Below are 19,704 nucleotides of genomic sequence, written 5' to 3' on the forward strand. Positions count from 1 at the left end.
TAAGACCTGGGACCTCTTCCCCCCAAGGGACCCCATAAATCCTGCCCGGTTCAGTTCTGGTCCAAAGGATTGTTGAAGGTTTTAAATTATCCCAGTTGTGCCACAACAGAATCTTATCTGCTTTGGTGCCAAACAGGAACTGCTGGTACCCTGCCCACCCCCCCATCCTGAAACTAGGCTGGTAACATTCCTTAGGGAGATTCAGAAGTTACTCTCCACCTGGAGATAAACATTTAAAAAAAAAAAAAAAACAAGCATATTTATCTTTTTCCTTCTCCTGTCTATTCTGCAACTCTGAGGGAGAAATGCTGTGATCTGTCTACTACACCTGCTACTCTATCAGCTACCTATGGACCCTGCTTCCTCAAGCCAAGACCATGACATTCTTTCCTGTTCACTTTGCTATTTTAGGCTCTTATGCCACAGGTACCATCTCCTCCTGTATCCATCCACATTAACTAAAGTGTCTTCTTAAAGAAAAGGGTGTAACAATACACACTTGAACTGGGAGATGGTGGATCTCACTGGGACTTGTGCTCTGGTAGGGGATGGGCTCACTTTACCATGGAGCTGAGCTCACCTTGAACAGAAAGGAATCATGTGGTTTGCCGCCATCCAGCTGGTGACCTCATTAAGATGGAAGCAACTGTGTGAGTTGGCCACCATCTTTGCTAATGATATCATAAAGTAGGCAAATGCCATGTGACCTTGTTGCCATCTTGGTTAATGTAATCACATGGCATCAACAAAAATAGAAGCATCCATAAAACTCCCTGGTACTTCTAAGTCCTCTGGGGATCACTGCAGCCCTTTTATGTTAAATTATAGAGGTAATTGATGAACCAGCCTGCTTCCATCTTGGGCTTGAAAGCCATCTTAAAAAAAAAAAGTCAATGAAATGATCCCTAATGTTATTCTGCTATACTCATAGATTGTTGCCTAGCCCAATGGTCATCCGAGAGGCTTCACCCAGCAACAGATGGAAACAGATGCAAAGAATTAGGTAGAGCTTGGAGAATTCTGTGGAAGAGGGAGGAGGAAGGATTGTAGGAGCCAGAGGGGTCAAGGACATCACAAGAAAACCCACAGAATCAACTAACCTGGGTTCCTAGGGGTTCACAGAGACTGAACTGACAGCCAGGGAGCCTGCATGGGACTGGCATAGGCCCTCTGCATATATAGTACAGTTGTGTAGCTTGGTCTTCTTGTGGGACTCCTAACAGTGGGGGCAGGGGCTGTCTCTTACTCTTACCTGTCTGCTTTGGGGACCCTTTCACCTACTGGATTGCCTCATCCAGCCTTAACAGAAGAGGAGGTGCCTAGTCTCACTGCAACTTGATATACCATGGCTGGTTGATACCCATGGAAGGTCTGCCCTTTTCTGAAGAGAAATGGAGGAGGAATGGATGAAGGCGGGGAAGTAGAAGAGAGGGACTGGGAGGGGAAACTTCAGTCAGGATGTAAAGACAAACAAAATATCAAAGGGAGATACAATAAAAAATAAATTAAGAAAATCTAGGTTCCTTCCTGTTTGTGATCAAATCTGTTTCTCAAAGATTGGGCTATGCCTCATCTCTAACCTAACTACAAATGGTTCTGTACTGCCTGTTCCAGGAAACAGCAACCATGTCTTTGTTTCAAAAGGTTATTATGACCACCTTGTTATGTTCTGCTCCTGTAACCCTGCCTCTGCCTACCAAATCCCTCATTTGGAAAGCCCCTTCCTCTGAGCTATAAAAATCCTTATCTTGCCCATGTCCAGTGCTGACCTCTAGAACCCACCTTAGGGGGGAGACAGCCTGTGTACATGAATAAAAAAAACTTGCTTTAATTAATTGTTTGGGCTGGGTGATGGTGGCCCACTCCCTTAATGCCAGCCAGCATTGGGAGGCAGAGGCAGGTGGAGTTCAAAGCCAGCCTGGTCTACAGAGCGAGTTCCAGGACAGCCAAGGCTACACAGAGAAACCCTGTCTTGGAAAACCCAAACAAACAAACAAACAAAACAAAACAATCTAGTAACATCAGATGTCTAAGGAGGCATATATATCTATATATAGATATATGTGTGTGTATATATATACATACATATATATATATACATTTTAATGTTTTGTCTTTATTTTGACAATGTGGTGGTCTGAATAAGAATGACCCCCATTTGCTCATATATGTGAGACTTTGTTGGAGAAATTGTCATTGGGGTGGGCTTTGAGGTTTCAAAATCCCATGCCAGGCCCAGGCTCTCACTCTCTTCTCTCTGCTTTCGGATCAGGATGTAGCCCTCAGCTACTGCTCCAGTGCCATGCTCTCTACCATGATGATAATGGGCTAATTCTCTGAAACTGTAAACAAGCCCTCAATTAAATGCTTTCTTGTATAAGAATTGTGGTCATGGTGTCTCTTCATATCAATAGAACAGTGACTAAGACAGAAGTTGGTACAAGGAATGGGTATTGCTGTGACAGGCCCGACCATGCTGTTTGTTGAAGGAATATGAAAGACTTTGGGATTTTAGATTAGAAAAGTGATTGAATGCTCTAAGCGGGACTTACTGGCCATCCTGGTAAGAGCATGGACGATGGTGCTGAGGGTGATATGAACTGTGAAGAATATTCACAAGTGGCCTAGAGACCATTCTGTGATATTTTGGCAAAGATGAGGCTGCTTTTTGCCCTTGTTCTAAAAATTTGCCTGAGGCTAAATTGAAGAGTTTTTTAATTAATGGTGCTGGCAGAGGAGATTTCAAGACAGCCTAGTATTAACTGTCATGTGCTTATTAGTGGTCACTCTTGTGCAAATTTTATGCAAGCTGGACAAAGAGAAATACAGAAATCTACAGTTTGACGAGAAAAGGAGCAAATAGGAAGTGTAACAGAGCTAAGTCCAGGGCTCAAGGAGATAACAAGTTTAAAGAAAAGCCTGATGCTAAGTGAAATAAAGGCAGCTGTGATCTCACAGAAAGACCCCACCCAGCTAAGTTTCCAATTTGTGAAAAGGAATTAAAGGAACCCTTAAGCAGTGAGGGAAACCACTAAAAACAGAAATCTAATGCAGATGTAATTGAACAAGGGAGCCATGTTCCAGCTCAAGCCAACAGCAGAACCTGGCAGTTTTGGCCATGTCGTGGTTCTGGCTTTAGAGTCAAGGATACAAGAAGGGGTTGTAGAATCTCCCTCCATGGCTAAGCTGCTGAGGCTAGGCACATGTCAGGGGTGTCCCTGCCTGGAGACCCAGAGAGGCCATTGGATGAAGCTGTGAAGGTGATGCCTGAATTGCATTGGAGACCTCAAGATGTTAGAGATGCCAGTTGTGGGATACCTGACAAGGAGAGCTGCAGACTGGGTATGGAACCAGCCCAAGAGAGACAAGTGTGTTGCAGTGAACAAAGCTGGAAGGAGCTGGAAATCTGAAGAGCTTTGACATCAGACATGGAGATGCAGAATCTGGAGTTTGTACTACTGGCTTTTGGTCTTGCTTTGGTGCTGTATTTCCTTACTATGCTCCCTCCCTTCTTCTGGAGTGGTAATGTATTTTCTCTGCCATTGTATGTTAGAAGTATGTGATCTGCTTTTGTTATTTTGATTTTACAAGGTGTTATAGTTAAGGGATTACCTTAAGTCTCAGAAGAGACTTTGGACTTTTAAACAGGGTTGAGACTGTTACAGACTATGGAGACTTTTGGAGTTGGACTGAATGCATTTTTTTCATTATGATATGGCTACAAGCCTGTGGGGGCCAGGGAGTACAATATGGCGTTTGAGTAAAAACCCACAGGCTCACAGATGTGGCCTTGTTGGAGGAAGTCTGTCAGTTGGGCGTGAGCTTTGAGGTTTTAAAATCTAGTCCCTCACACCTTCCACTTGCAGATCAGGATGTAGCTCTCAGCTAGTGTTCTAGTACCATGCTTGCTGCCATGATGATAATGGACTGACCCTCTGAAACTGTAAGCAAGCCCCCATTAAATGCTTTCTAAGAGTTGCCATGGTTATGGTGTCTCTTCACAGCAATAGAACAACACTGGCATACTAACAAAGGTAGCTAACACTTTTGAGATTCATGGAGACCCAGAGCTAAACATTGTTAAAGCACAGATCCCAACAGAGACCCATGAGATAAGTTGTACCTAACAAGGGGCTGCTATGGCAGGCTCTGCTGGGTCTCAATGCCTGCTATTTCTGCCTGGTATCTCCAGGCCTGTTTCCTCTGAGAGAAAATGTTTTTTCTCCCCCTCCAATACTCTTTTGTTCCACAAGTATCTGCTTTTGTTTCTGCCTGAACTAACAATACGTTTACTCGAGATCTCTAAGCTAAGTTTCCCTTTCACAAAGAGGATTATAAAAAACAATCCCAACGAACAATAAGATTCAAAAATTTGGATTTATTAAAATATATCTTATGTGTTGTGGGATGTCCTGTATGCTGTGAATATATGTTACTATGACTGATTGATAAATAAAACACTGATTGGCCAGTAGCCAGGCAGGAAGTATAGTGTAGGTGGGACAAGAAAGAGGAGAATGTTGGGGAGAAGAAGGCTGAGTCAGAAGACGCTGCTAGCCACCACGAGGAGAAGCATGATGTAAGATACCAGTAAGCCACGAGCCACGTGGCAAGGTATAGATTTACAGAAATGGGTTAATTTAAGATATAAGAACAGATAGCAAACAGCCTGCCATGGCCATACAGTTTTATAAGTAATCTAAGTCTCTGTGTGTTTACTTGGGGGAAGCTAGTGGGAGAGATTTGCCCTGACTGCCGGCAGCCCAGGACACAGGAAAACCTCAGCTACACTTATGTGTGATTATGAATCCATAGACTCTCTGTCTACATGATTATTATTTGTTTTTTATATCATGTACTTAGTACAAACTGACTTATATGTAAGCACTCATGTAAACTAAAGTTGTCAAACTTGACCCAACTTCATTTTGTTCATAATAAGACTAAAATGTTAAGAAACAAAATAATGGCCGGGCAGTGGTGGCGCACGCCTTTAATCCCAGCACTTGGGAGGCAGAGGCAGGTGGATCTCTGTGAGTTCGAGACCAGCCTGGTCTACAGAGTGAGATCAGGACAGGCACCAAAACTACACAGAGAAACCCTGTCTCGAAAAATCAAAAAAAAAAAAAAAAAAAGAAACAAAATAATGATAAAAGACAAAAATATATTTAATCAATGTGATCACATAGGTAAAACAAATAGAGATACCTAATGACCCTGAGTCTTTCTTTGGGCAATTAACATGAATTTTTAAATTTAAAATCTGCTTTTAAGGATAAGATATAGTCAAGATATTATCTCCTTAATCCTTATCTTAATTCTGGTTCTATAACATGGCCCTATTGAGGATATAAATAACTAAGAGATAAATAACACATTGCTGGAGAGGTGGCTCAGAGATTAAGAGCACATACTATTCTTTAAGAGGACCAGAGTTCGATTCCTAGCATCCATATCAGGTGGCCCACAACTCCAGTTCCAGAGGTATCTGACACCTCAGCCCTCTAAGGGCACCTACACTCACATGTGCATACCTACCCACAGACAAACCCATACACATAATTGAAAATAATTTAACAATTTAATGTTTCAAGAGATGATTACTCTTACTTCAGGATGTATCTTCCTATTAGACAATTGCCCTCCCTTTACATAAGAGTAACTCATATCTATGCTTTTGAATACATTTTGTATATGAATGAATGTATATAGAAATGAAAACATTTAAAGTATACTTTTGACCACTACTACCTTTTTAAAAACAAACGGCCGGGCAGTGGTAGCCCACGCCTTTAATCCCATCACTCAGGAGGCAGAGACAGGTAGATATCTGAGTTTGAGGCTAGCCTGGTCTATAGAGTGAGTTCCAGGACAGCCTGGGCTACACAGAGAAACGCTGTCTTGAAAAACAAACAACAACAAAAAACCCCTAGTATCTATTTCTTAGAATATAGGGTTTCTGACCTATCTTCTATGTTAAATCACTGCCGTCTTCATCCCTTTTGCCCTGCTGGCCTAAAATAATCATAGTGAGACTTCTTTTTCTTTTCTTTTTTTTTTTTTTTTTTTTTTTTTGGTTTTCCAAGACAGGGTTTCTCTGTGTTGTTTTGGTGTCTGTCCTGGATCTTGCTTGTAGACCAGGCTGGCCTTGAACTCAGAGATCCGCCTGGCTCTGCCTCCCAAGTGCTGGAAGTAAAGGTGTGCGCCACCACGGCCTGGCCCATAGTGGGACTTCTTAAATGTCAATTCTCCTTCACAAAAAGAGGAGATAAACAGGCCATGTGTGGTGGTTCAAATGAGAATGGCCCCCATATATCCAAATATATTCGAATGCTCAATCCCCAGTTGGTAGAACTGTCTGGGAAGGTCGAGGAGGTGTGTCACTGGGAGGGTGTTTGGGGGCTTCAAAGCCCTCACCAGGCCCAGTCTTGGACTCTCTCTCTCTTCCTGCTACTTGCTAATCAGATGCAGTTCTCAGCTACTGCTCCAGCACCAGGCCTCCCTGCGGCCATGCTCCCTGCCATGATGATAATGGACTAATCCTCTGAAACTTTAAGCAAGCCCCAATTAAATCCTTTCTTTTATAAGTTGCATTGGTCACGGTGTTTCGTCACAGCAATAAAACAGTAACTAAGACACTATCCCAGCCAATTTTATGTAGACAAAGGGCAGAGGATCCATCTATGTGCCTGTAAAAAGAGCCCTCACACATACCGAGTAAAGACTTTTCAGTGACTGCTTCTGAGTCACCCATCAGCAAGCCCTTACCAATTCTCTGTAAGTAACCTCAAAAAACTCACTGGTTTCTTCAGGGTGAACGTTAGTGAAATTGAACTTTAGTTTGTCATTAGGAACTTATAAGGAAGAGATAGACATTGCTTAGTTTCCCCCTAAAGGGAGGGGAAGGGGGGAAATCTCATAACACATAGGAAATTCATTTGTTAATGCCATTATGTCTCATGGTATTAAAAGGATATAAAGATGAAAATGTTTTAATTATTATATATATAAAAGCTAAGATGGCTGGATGTCTCCAGAATGGAAAAAGAAAACTAGAAAGTTTTTGTAAGTTATGAAGGTCTCAGTGTGGTATTTAGGGTATACAAAGGATGAGATTTATAGATAAAATATGATATTAACATTTCTAAGGTTAAAGATCAACAATTACAAGGACTAATTAAAATGTATGTCTAATCAAAGTTTATTGAAAATGTCAGATTTTTAAAAATATTATATAGTAGTTAAAAGTACCAGATTGATATATGTGATCTGGGTATTCAATAACCATATTTGGGCTGGATGGTGGTGGCGCACGCCTGTAATCCCAGCACTCAAGAGGCAGAGGCAGGCAGATCTCTGTGAGTTCAAGGCCAGCCTGGTCTACAAGGCCCGTTCCAAGACAGCCAGGACTGCTACACAGAGAAACCCTGTTCTGAAAAACCAAAAAAAAACTAAACAAAAAAACCATATTTGGAGGCATATATTAATATAGCCAGAGGGACTAAAACGGAGAATATTCTCCCCCTTGCCTTTCAAGGATAACTAGGTCCTGGGGTACTGTGGAACATCCCTTGAAATGTTCTGTAACAATAGGAAGTCACCTGCTTTCTTGTTCAGAGAAACCATGGAGACCCCATCTGGTATAGTCTAACCAGTGTCCAATCTAGAAAGAGGAAGGTCAACACAGAGGAAAACTTTCCTCCTTACTTCCAAGTAAACAATGGTCAGGAAAGGCCTTTGACGTAGATGGACTAGAGACTAGAGGAGCCAGGAGGTTCCTTCTGCACCCAGACGGCCCCTTAGGACAGGATCTTCAATTAGCCCTGACAGTACAAAAACAAAGATTAGGGGCTGGAGAGATTGCTCATCAGTTAAGGACACTGGCTGCTCTTCCAGAGGTCCCGAGTTCAATTCCCAGCAACCACATGGTGGCTCACAACCATCTATAATGGGACCTGATGCCCTCTTCTGGCATTCAGGCATATATGCAGACAGAACACTCATACATTAAAAAAAAAAAAAAAAAAAAAAATTAAATTCAATTTTTTAAAAAATTAATTTTGGCTACTGACATGGTGTTAAACATCCAGCAGGAAAGTGTAGCCAGAATTAAAATGATCAGCGTGTTTAACAGTTTAAGGGATTGCAGTCCTCAGCGATTACACTTAAACACATGAAATGTTATTTGGATACTATTTCTCACTAACAGTTCTCTTTCTGATAGGATAAGACCTCCCTTGGCGTACTTCAGCACAGCAGTGTCTATCTACAGCTGAGCAAACAGGCCTATCACCTTAAATACTGACGTCAAATCTAAAGTTTGTCTTTACCAACTATGGAACGCTATCTCTTCTCACAGGTGACGTGTCTTTCTGGACCCTACCCACCCTGAGTTAAGGAGGCTACCAGGTACTCTTTCATCAAATTTACAGGCTTGGAAAATTATTCAGGATACTCAAATGGTGTCCTTGGGACATTGGTAGACAATCCTAGAAAAAAGGGACCCAGGAAGATTCAACATCTCTTTTAAATTGTCAGTTAGATGCTGACTTTGACTGACTTCTCTTGTTCTTTATGTAGGAGTCTGATGCAATAAACAGCTGGTCACAGTTATCCTGCTACAGGGCTCTGGTGCATGGTTCAGACAGTTGTACAATTATATTTCACCTTACCAAACAAAACTACATTAAAAAACTTTCCTCATTAACTTTCTCTCTTTCTGTTTTTGTTGTTGTTGTTTGCTGTGGGATGGTCTGTATGTCAAGTGTGTTGCTGATTGGTCAGTAAATAAATCACTGATTGGCCATTGGCTAGGCAGGAAGTATAGGCGGGACAAGGAAAAGAATTCTGGGAAGTGGAAGGCTGAGAGCGGGAGACTGCCTGGAGCCGCCGCGAGGAGAAGGAAGATGTAAGGTACCAGTAAGCCATGAGCCATGTGGCAAAGTAAAGATTAATAGAAATGGGCTAAATATAAGAGTAAGAGCTAGACAGTGACAGGCCTGAGCTAATGGCCAAGCAGTTTAAATAATGTAAGAGTTTGTGTGTTTATTTTATAAGTGGGCTCTGGAACTGGCGGGACTTGGTGGCGGGAGCTGGAGAGAAATTCTCCAGCTACAAATGGCGTCCAACGTGGTGGCAAGAGTTTCCACCTAAAAACTTAGAAAAAAGATTCTAAAACGGACCTAAAAACAGCTTCCTAATTGTCTCTCTCAAATAAGCGGCAGCTGCCGGTTTGAGCTACTGGCGGGTTCCTAGCGTGCGCTCTCGACCTGCAGTATGGTGGGAATGAGGCCTCTGCAAGTAGCACATTAAACTGTGTGGTGGATTTAGCCTTTGCTAGTACAAAACAAAAAAAGAGGTTTCTGGGCTACACGCTACTTTGGTAAAAATGTAGACCCACTATTTCTGAGAGTTATGGCTCCCAGAGCTGGCGGAAAGCGGACCACCGCCATGTTGGGAAGCTGAAGTGGGCGGAGCCAGCAGCCACTGCGCCGTTTCAGGCTTAGAAGGCTGCAGTTTAAAAGGAATAGGCTCAAGCTAATATAAAAAAATAAGCCACGTAAAGATGACTACCACACAGAGAATCTGGATTATGTTCTCTTTGATATTCGTAACTGCAGAAAAACATTTGATTGTAAAAGCTGTTGAGTTATGCCAAAATGTATATTTTAAAGGTACCTTGACTTCAAAATTTGGATATAAGGATATGTTGCTTTGGAAAAGAGTCTCTGCTCTTGTTTCCACAGAAAGCCAGAGACTATGGATTTGTTCCAGATTAAGATACATCAGGTTTGACCAGCCAAGACCCCCTGAAAGGTCTCCAATGACACCATGGCCCAGATGATTCAACATCCAGAATGGTTTCAAGTCAACTGGCTCAGATATACAGCCTCACGGACTACTCCATGATCCTAAAATTTTCTTTCTGTCTCCAGAAGATACAGCGCCCCCCTCCAGCAGGAAGTAGTAAGAGAAGCTACGCCCAAATTCCCAAATATACCAAGCTGGCTTTAGAGATGGAATTGGCTCACTCCCCCTCTAAACCCAGACATATTGCTCAAAAAAAAAAAAAAAAAAATGGTTAAGAGATTCTTGTGTCCCAAATCAGAAGAGCCCTCTGGTGTGGGACAGAGAAAAAACAATATTTTTATTTAAATCAGGTTGATTATAAATACAATCTCTTTCTAAAACAAAAAGGGGGATAGTTTAGATATGATAGGATGAAAGGGTAGATTAATGAACCTACTTTTAAAGAGTAACAACTTGTTTAAAATGTTTTACATTGCTATAGATTTTAGTTTATTGATACAAGTTTAAACTTAATTTTGTTATACTGTATATATATTTCTATTCTTGTTTGAGGTATTATGTTTATGTAACTCATTTAAAATTATAATGGATAATTAAAAAATAGATTAATAATTAGTCATCTATGATAATCATATTTGTAGCCATGTTAGTTAAGTCTTCTAGGTATACATAGTTATATTTCAGATAGATAGGTAGTCTTCAAACACTTCAAAGACCTACAGAATATGGCATTTAAAATGTTTTAAAAGTTTAGACTTTTTGGACAGTGAGACATGTCTGCTCCTGACAGCACCGATTTACTTCAGAGAGGAGGATGGGCATCGAAGACACTCCATATGGAGTTTATCTTCACCTTGACAAAAATAGCCATTTGGGCAAGAAACTGTTCTTGCCTGGACTGCTTGATCAACTGGACATGCAGGACCCATAGAAAGGTGACCACTGAACTTTGCTTGACAAAATGGTCCTTCAGGTTCCTGCTTTGCAGAGAAAACTGCCAGACATTCTACAAGACACAGAAAAAAGTGAATAAGAGACTCTAGGCCTGTGGGCTGAAGACAGATGCCCCAACTTTACAAGAAAACTTTGCATGACTGTCCAGGCTCAGCTGTCTCTGTCTACCCTGCAAGACTCCCAAAAGTTGCTTGCATCCTTCTCCCATTTCTCAGGCAGTGTTATATCCTTCTGAGGTCTTTGATGTGGTTAAAGACTAGATACTTACAATTTTCCTTAATGATAATAAAAGATAAGTTAGATATAAAACCTTAAACTTACAAATATAAGATAGATAGGATCTCTTCTTTAATATTGTAACTATAATTCTTGCTTGATAATTGTTTTGTTATATGTAATTTTACTATGTTAAAGTTAAAACCTTCCTTTTTAAGAAAAGAAAAGGGGAAGTGCTGTGGGATGGTCTGTATGTCAAGTGTGTTGCTGATTGGTCAGTAAATAAATCACTGATTGGCCATTGGCTAGGCAGGAAGTATAGGCGGGACAAGGAAAAGAATTCTGGGAAGTGGAAGGCTGAGAGGGGGAGACTGCCTGGAGCCGCCGCGAGGAGAAGGAAGATGTAAGGTACCAGTAAGCCATGAGCCATGTGGCAAAGTAAAGATTAATAGAAATGGGCTAAATATAAGAGTAAGAGCTAGACAGTGACAGGCCTGAGCTAATGGCCAAGCAGTTTAAATAATGTAAGAGTTTGTGTGTTTATTTTATAAGTGGGCTCTGGAACTGGCGGGACTTGGTGGCGGGAGCTGGAGAGAAATTCTCCAGCTACATTTGTCTGTTTTGCTTTTTGTCTTTCAAGACAGGGTTTCTCTGTGTAACAGCTCCAGCTGTCCTGGAACTCTTTGTAGACCTGGCTGGCCTCGAACTCACACAGATCTGCCTGTCTCTGCCTCCCGAGTGCTGGGAGGAGGCATGCATCACCACCGCCTGGCTAACTTTGTCTCTTAATGTTTCCCACAAGGTTGTAAAAAAGGAGATCTGATGGCTGATTCTGAAATTATGCTGGCCAATGACAAATGTGTGAAGTTTCCCATCAAACCAGTGGCCTTACGTCCTGTAACTGACTAGTGACAAAAATCATCGATCTTGCTAACACCTCTGACAAAGCCCGCCAAGGGTCCTTGAGATGGTTTTCTTGCCTGTTCACTTCTTCTAATAAGGGCAAAAATGCTCAACTATTTAACTGTACTCTCAGTAAGAACTAAATAGTACTAGCAGCCTCACTTTTTTGTTACAAATGCTACCTCACTCATATACCACAGTCCAAGGATGCATGCTGTCACCAAACATCTGTCTTATGTTCTGGACCTTTGCCACCTGCTGAGTTTTATGTGGCCCCTTAGACTGACCCTTCTCGGAGGCACTCTTAGCTGCTGTTACAGGCCCCCTTTGCCAGCTATAAGGCAGTTAGGTGGTCTGTGTACCAAACCCCTAACAGCAGTCAGATGACCTCTAAAAAGGGACTGATGGATCATCCAACTCATCCTTCTTGCCATTCTGGGCATTTTTTCTTTTAGAAATCAGAATAATAGCTGAACTGCATTAACTTCTGTCTGGCCAACTCTCATAAAACCTTAAAGAAATTTCAGATCGGGGCTGGAGAGATGGCTCAGAGGTTAAGAGCACTGGCTGTTCTTCCAGAGGTCCTGAGTTCAATTCCCAGCAACCACATGGTGGCTCACAACCATCTGTAATGAGATTTGGCTCCCTCTTCTGGCCTGCAGGGATACACGCAAACAGAATACTGTATACATAATAAATAAATCTTAAAAAAAAAAAAAGAAGAAATTTCAGATCAGCTTAATATCCTTCAGGACCAACTCGTTTCTTTGGCTGCCAAAATTAAAGAGGATATCTTGTTGTTGTCCACCCCTCCACCCCACCCCACCCCGTATTTGTTCTTGGAGTCTGGAGTGAAGGGTAAATGGACCTAAAAGCCTCGGGTGAGCTGAGAAACTCTGGACAGGTAAGCTGAGAACAAGCGCAGGCAGTATGGAGCCGGGAGCTCCTGACAAGGTCCCCATATCAACCTCTGTTGGTATTTACAACTTTAAGAATGAAAGAGAATCGATCTGCAGATGGAATCTTCTACCTCAAAAGTTCCCTTTTCTGCCTGTGTGCAGTCTCCACTCCAATGGACAATCTGCTTCTATAGAAGTCAGTCTCCTTTATTTTCATGTCATTTCTTTGATCAATCCCGATCTAACAGACTAGACAGGTAAGAAACCAAACCAGGTAGAGAGTCTCAGGGCCAGATGAACTCACCGCTCATGCTCTTCCTGGCCCTTGTCAGGCTCTCGGTCGTGGTTGGTCAGGGCTGAGAAGCGCTCTGTATCCATTGGCTTGGGCCATGGGGGCGGGGTAGGAAAGGAAGGTGGTGCCCGGTGCAGCCGGTTCCAGGCGTCATGGGGGCTGGGCAGGCCAAGCAAAGCTGTGCCCTCCTTGGGGGCAAAGATGCTGCTCCCTGGTGCTGAAGTGGGAGATGAGGACAGAGGGCCAGGAGTGTGAGCTGGACAAGATGCCCCTCAATACTGCGCATTGCCCAACCCTAACAGGCTGTGAGAAGCCTTAACCTAGAGGAAGGTCAGTGTGCAAGACAGGAGGGTAAGGGGCAGTGGAATGGATGTGGCCCGTCACTCACTCAGTGCGTGGCTGCCCAGACCTCCAAAAGCGTGGCTGCCCAGGCTCCCCAGGCCTCCAAAGGTGCTGGATCTGCTGAAGGGGTCTGCAGGGGGTGAGGGGAAGGCAACAAGGGGTCAGGAATCTGCAAGGCTTCCACCCTGCCCCAGACTGAAAGGGTGGCCCAGGAGGAGCTTCTTAGTCTGGGCAGGTGCCACCCATATTGATCTGAGAGGTCGTGGGACCTCCTTCCCACCCATTCACATCCCTCCTTGAGGTCTGTGGAAGATGCATCTAGGCTTCTCGGTCACGTACCTGTCAGATGACCAGTGGGCAGGAAGCTGCCATGATGAGCTGAGGGTCCAAACGGGTTGGTGGTTGGATGAGCGGCACCTAGGTGGAGGGTAGCCAGGTTGACAAGAGCCCCCAGACCTGGGACCGCCTGCTGCTAGTGGTGGGTCACAGGTGGAGCCAATTTACTTTGGGAGCCTCCATCTCCCATCCTCTCACCTCTACATCACTCTACAGGTGTGTAGTTAGATCATGAGGTTGGAATTTAGTCGGCTCTCCAGATCTGGGGCCGCAAGGTAGGCAGGGGCAGTGGTACTGACTGAAGCAGAGCTCCCCAGAGAAAGAAGCCAAGATGTGGATAAAAACTGAGAGGGAAGGCCCAAGTAAGTGAGCCACAATGGGACTGATCCCCAAGGTAGCTACCCCAGGGTTTAAAATGGAGCTCAAAATGATCCTGGCTTAACCCAAGGGAGGCAGGTGGTCTTGGGTCCATAGTCTTGGGTACAAATTCTATTTTCTATCTAAATGGAATTTTAAAACAAGTAATGATTAAGAAACAAAACACCCATGAATGTTTCTATAACTCTTATTTTATTTTTATTTTTTTGTTTTTCGAGACAGGGTTTCTCTGTAGCTTTGGAGCCTGTCCTGGACTAGCTCTGTAGACCAGGCTGGCCTCAAACTCACAGAGATCCACCTGCCTCTGCCTCCCAAGTGCTAGGATTACAGGCGTATAACTCTTATATACCCTGTTGATGGGTTAGAAGATAATACCAGAAAGGAATAAATTTCCTTTCCTGTAGTTTCAACTCAGTCTCAGTAAAAAAAAATATCAAATGTCTAGTGGACACTAGGCAGGTTTAAGAAATGGAGAACTTAGCTGGGCGGTGGTGGTGCACGCCTTTAGTCCCAGAACACAGAAGGCAGAGGCAGGTGGATCTCTGTGAGTTTGAGGCCAGCCTGGTCTACAAAGCAGATGCCAAGACTGTTACACAGAAAAACCCTGCCTCAAAACCCCACTAAAACAAACAAATAAGTAAATAAAAAGAAAAGGTCTAGGGTAGATGGTGCTTTGAGGTGACAGACCCGAGATCTGCTTGTGGAAGAAGAGGGATCCTGCAGAGGGAAAGGCAGACAGTATTCACACGTGTCTATGCACACATGTGTGCATACACACAGGCTGAAATAACATTCTCAGAGAGGCCTGAAATTGATGCTGGCCCTCAACTTGTCTACCAATATCTGGGCTCAGATTCTGAGTTTGAGAAGTTCCTTTTATGCCCATAAACTGAAATGTAGCACAAACTGTGTCCAGACTTTATCATGCTGAGTCTCTTTTTCTTTCTGGAGACCTGGGGTTTGAATATATGTCAGGCAGGAGTCCCCAATAAACCCTGGGCATCGAGTCTTGTTGCAAAGGGCTCCCAGGGCTGAAAGCACAGAACTCTACACGACATGCACTTAGGGAAGGCTGGGACACAGGCTGTTGGGAACAGCTCCCTGCATGTGGAGACAAACAAGATACTGTCCTGAGTGTGTTGAGCTTAGATAAGATAAGGCCCCAATGATGAGGGATGCCAAGATGAGGAGGGACCAGGTCACCAAGCATCCAGTAATGTGGGGTAGAGGCCCAGGTGATACACACTGGTTAGGGCCTCTATGAACTAGCACCAGGGTCCCAGGGTACATGGGCTGGCTTTGGGAAGTTTGGGGACTTGGGCCTGGGACCAGCAGAAGATATAAAAAACACTGAGCAAGGGCCCTGGAGAGTTCTCTTACTCCCAACACAGGATAAGATGGATGTTTTGACCCCACTCAGACCCCTGATCCTAGCTACCCTTGGTCTTACCTGTGCTGGAGAAGAGGGGCCGGGCCAGGTCCTGTGGGTAGTGGAACCCAGAGAACATGCCTGGGGCAGGAGGCCGGCTGAACAGGTCCAGCTTTGTGCCAACCTCCAGCTTGTGGGGGTCCAGCTGCATCTGCAGGGGGACAGAGTGTGTGCCAGGGCTGTGTGCAGGGGCTTGGCCATTGCTCCAGGTAAAGCCTCAACTGGTGGCCTGAACTATGCAGGGACTTCACTGGAGGCGCCTCCTGAGGAACTGTCCATGTTCTGGCAGCCCCAGGTAAGGGGAAGGAAAGGAAGATTTAGTGGGTTTCATCTGGGACAAAAAAACCAAAACCTTACTATGGTATAGTATGCAATGCATGGAGTCACAATGACATGAGTCACAATGACACGCTCCACTTTTATATCATAGCTTTCAATCGGGTATCCTCTTTATATAGCATATTTGCATGTATCATTTCACAGAAAATATCTTCATTTAGAGTCACAAAATTCAGTTGGAAAAGCATATCCACAGACCTAAGTTGTTCCAAATACGCTTGTTTTCCAAACAGGAATCTACAGTAGTAAGATGGCTTAGCAGGTAAAGGTTCCTGCCACCAAGCCTGAGGACCTCAGTTCAAACCTTAGGACCCGCATGGTAGAAAGAGAAATCCAACTCCTACAAGTTGTCCTCTGACTGCCACATGCATGCCATGGCACACATGCATTACATGTGCAAATGCGCGCACACACACACACACAAACCATGACCCTATTAAAATTATATAGACCTGAGGTGCCTATCCTCCTTTGTGTTGGCCATCCCTTGAGGGCTCTGTGGCCAGAGACTGCACTGACTGTGACTCTGAAGACCACAAGGACAAGGTCACTGTCTTACCCTTGCCTGTAAGACCTGTCCTGTCAAACCTTGCTATGGCCAGCATTTGAGGGCTCACGTTTCTCCCACTTTCTAAAGTATGTTACTGAGTGTGTGAGGGTGGTGTTTGCACATCACCATTTGGAGTGCTCTGTGCTAGGTGGGGACAAGTGCAAGGTGTGTAGACCTTATTATGTCTATAGCTGCCAATCCAACCAGGGTCACAAATTAATCTTAGCTGAGTGAGAACCAAGCCCTTATCCCCCAAGGTATCACCAGGGATCACTCAGGAATCACTGTGGGCACACCCTAAATTTTACCACTCCTGTCCTGGAAATCCACACTGCAAGTACCTGTCCACCTCCACCTAAGCATGTGCACTGAAATATAAACAGCTCTCACGAGTCCCTTCCTGTTGACTTCTTTAAGGTCTTTTAGGAGATAATGATTTTTACAACTGCACACAAAGGTCCAGTGCATCATGGGTAACATCTGTATTGCAGACTACTGTCCTGATTGTAAAGACCCTCTCCTACTCCCAGCCCCACCTATCATCTGCCCATCAGACACCTGTGCACATGCATGTGGGCCTCATCCCTGGTCTTTGCATTGTCTTCCCAACCCAGGTTCCTCCCCGGCAGTTCCATGAGTCCTCCTCATTGCAACCTTGGAGCTGGCCAGAGCCTCTTATCACACACCCTAGAGTCCTCCCAAATGGCCCCACCAGGGAGGCCCCAGCAGTGCACCCGCCTGGCCCGGCCTCACCTTCATCTTCTGCTGCTGGTGGTAGATCTGCCAGGCGATCTGCACGTGTACCGCACACCACTTCCCTGGTTTCTGTGGCAGGACCAGGATGTGCTCAGAGAGCCCAGCACCTCTTCCCAGGCCTCATCTTCCCCAGATTCCTACCATCAGGACCACCCAAAGGCCACCCAGGAGAGAACAGGAGTCCTTCCCAGCCACAGCCCTGGGTGTGCTTCCAACTCCTCTTCCCAACATGCACTCACTCACCCTGACTGCTGTCCGGTATGGATCAGACACCTGTGATGAACAGGAGAGCTGGGTCATGTCCAGGCTCTTTGGGAGCACAGGCTCAGGGTTGGGAGAGACAGCACCTGAGTGTATGCTGCCAACTACATGGGTGAATGTCAACACCTACCCCAGGGGCTTTCTGCAGGAAAGTGTGAACCGCACTGGCCCGGCCCGTTATCTCGATTGAGTTTGAAGTCTGAAGGCGCAGGGGGAGAGGGAGAAAGAGCATGAGCAACCCATATGCTGAGGAGGAAGGACGCAGGAGGCCTCTTGGGAGTCCCAAGTTCTGGGATGGACCGTGCTTCGGTCTGCTGGTGGGACCCTGGGCACTGTTATACCTCAGTCTCATCACAGGACCACCTCTCCTTTATTCAAAAGGGTTTGCCAAGGCAGGAAGACTGGCTTATGACACCACTGGGGATAGCGACTGCCTCACTGTGAGAATGTGGCACCTACATACCATGGATAAGACAGTATTTGGGGAAGGCCGCAACCGGGTCCTTAACCCTGGAGACTTGGGGAGCTGCTGCACGAACACAGGTGGGCTTAAGTGAGATGGGGCCCACGTTCCCTGTTTGGAGGGAGAGGCCATGGAACCTCTCTGCTCAGCTCCTGGCTCTTCCCTCTTGGGTAAGATGATGGGTTTGGATGCCATGTCAAGTGGGCAACTCCAGCGCTGCTCAGGCGCAGGCTGACTGCAAACAGGCCCCCAACCAGCAGGGGTGGCTCATTAATCTAAGACCAGGTTGCAATAAAAACTGGAGCTACTCTGTAGCCCTGCCCCATGCCCTAGACCCACCCACCTGCCAGTCACCTCCCTGCCAGGAACAGCTGTACCTTGGGCTGAAAAGCGCCCTGCAGGGACCCAAAGGGGCCAGGGTGTGCAAGCAGGGTGGGCAGCCCAGGGCCTGTGGGAGGGAAGGGCGGGAAGAGCTGCAAGAGAGAGACAGAGTTCTGGGCTGTGGGCCCCATGGTGGAGGGCCCTTGAGCACTGCCTCTCCCAACCTCAGCATCCAGAAGGGAGCACCAAAAAACCTGCAGCTTCCCCACACCCCAAGCACAGGGACTCACGTTGGAATGTCGGAAGTAGGGGCTATCCAGCTTGGGTGAGAACTTGTCAAACTGCAAGGGAAGAAAGCACGGGTGAGACTTCCGGTACAGGCCTGGTGCCCTCCATTGGCCCAGAATCCACCCGCAGCTGGCCTGGTGTCAGCTGGCTCCTTGAGCACTGGCCTCGGGCCCGCTGGGGCCCAGGCTCCTGGTTCAGAGAGGTTTGTGTGTGTCCAGCGGAGGCTCTAGGTAGAGAAGGAGGCATGAAGCCCGGGCTGTGGAGGTAGGGTGCGAAAGCTGTGGACAACCCATTCTGCTGACAAAGAGGAAATGGACTACGGGACACACAGAGAGCTGAACAGACTGGTCCTGGCAGCCAGTCCCGTCTAGGCTCCAGACCTGGTGTCAGGCCTAAGACCCAGCATGGCAGTGGGGTCTACACATGCACAGGCAGGAGACACCGGGAGTGCCTGCTCAGGGCCTATGTGCGTGAGAATGAGTGTGCGTCTGTGTGTGCAGCGGCCTGTCCCACCCAGCCCGCCCCGCCAGCAGCCAGCACTCAGGCCTACGCACCGGCAAGGGTGCGGTGGGCGGCATGAGCGGCGTCGGGGGCAGCCCCGCGAAGGGAGCAAATGTGTGTTGGTGCTGGTGTGTGTGCTGGTGTGTGTGCTGGTGCGTGTGCTGGTGTGTGTGCTGGTGGAACTCGGCCCGCAGCAGAGCCCCCGGGCCCAGGGAGGCGCTAGGCCGCTCGGCGTTCTGCACCAGAAACCGCGTGTTCAGCTCTTGCCTGAGCAGTTCGTGATCTACAAGAGAAAAAGAGAGAGAGACGGAGAGGCACGTCGGCCGCGGGCTCCCAGTGGGGCGAGGCGGATAGTCACCTGGCACTCCCGGGGTCGGCAGGCCAAGCCGTGGTGGCCGCTCACTACGTGCGGGCCCAGGGGTGGAGGTAAGAGAGGAGCCTGTGACCAAGTACCAATCAGAATCCCCGAATGAGGCTGGCAATACATGATTGGCTGGTTGAATGAGATCAACAGGCTGGCATCTAGAGGCAAGGAGAGAAGTTGGTGAGCCCTGTCCCACGTGGCCCATGGTCAGGGCTGGGATACCTGCCCTCAGGCAGAGTTCCTGTTCCCTGCAGGATGGCTGGCTGACTCCATTTGGAAATCCTCCAGAGATTAAAAAATTA

The 19,704-nt window shown here is 46.0% G+C and overlaps 1 protein-coding gene across 11 annotated transcripts in view; it reads right to left on the reverse strand.

The window, feature by feature from the left end:
- Positions 1-19,704, reverse strand: part of Fbrsl1 (fibrosin like 1) — a 75,722-nt gene that overhangs the window by 4,655 nt on the left and 51,363 nt on the right. For 2 of the 11 annotated variants that reach the window (XM_059249314.1, XM_059249313.1), the window contains exons 8-18: positions 19,492-19,560; positions 19,092-19,321; positions 18,540-18,590; positions 18,306-18,401; positions 17,596-17,664; positions 17,448-17,477; positions 17,202-17,273; positions 15,581-15,710; positions 13,756-13,833; positions 13,463-13,546; positions 13,087-13,291 (exon numbers count right to left, since the gene is read on the reverse strand). In XM_059249314.1, coding sequence (XP_059105297.1) covers positions 13,087-13,291; positions 13,463-13,546; positions 13,756-13,833; positions 15,581-15,710; positions 17,202-17,273; positions 17,448-17,477; positions 17,596-17,664; positions 18,306-18,401; positions 18,540-18,590; positions 19,092-19,321; positions 19,492-19,560 — 1,114 coding nt within the window. Of the gene's footprint in view, positions 1-13,086; positions 13,292-13,462; positions 13,547-13,755; positions 13,834-15,580; positions 15,711-17,201; positions 17,274-17,447; positions 17,478-17,595; positions 17,665-18,305; positions 18,402-18,539; positions 18,591-19,091; positions 19,322-19,396; positions 19,561-19,704 lie in introns of all 11 variants that reach the window. The other 9 variants (XM_059249316.1, XM_059249319.1, XM_059249315.1 and 6 more) reach the window with 9 other exon arrangements.

This window comes from Peromyscus eremicus, chromosome 23 (assembly GCF_949786415.1).
Source record: "Peromyscus eremicus chromosome 23, PerEre_H2_v1, whole genome shotgun sequence".
Taxonomy (NCBI): domain Eukaryota; kingdom Metazoa; phylum Chordata; class Mammalia; order Rodentia; family Cricetidae; genus Peromyscus; species Peromyscus eremicus.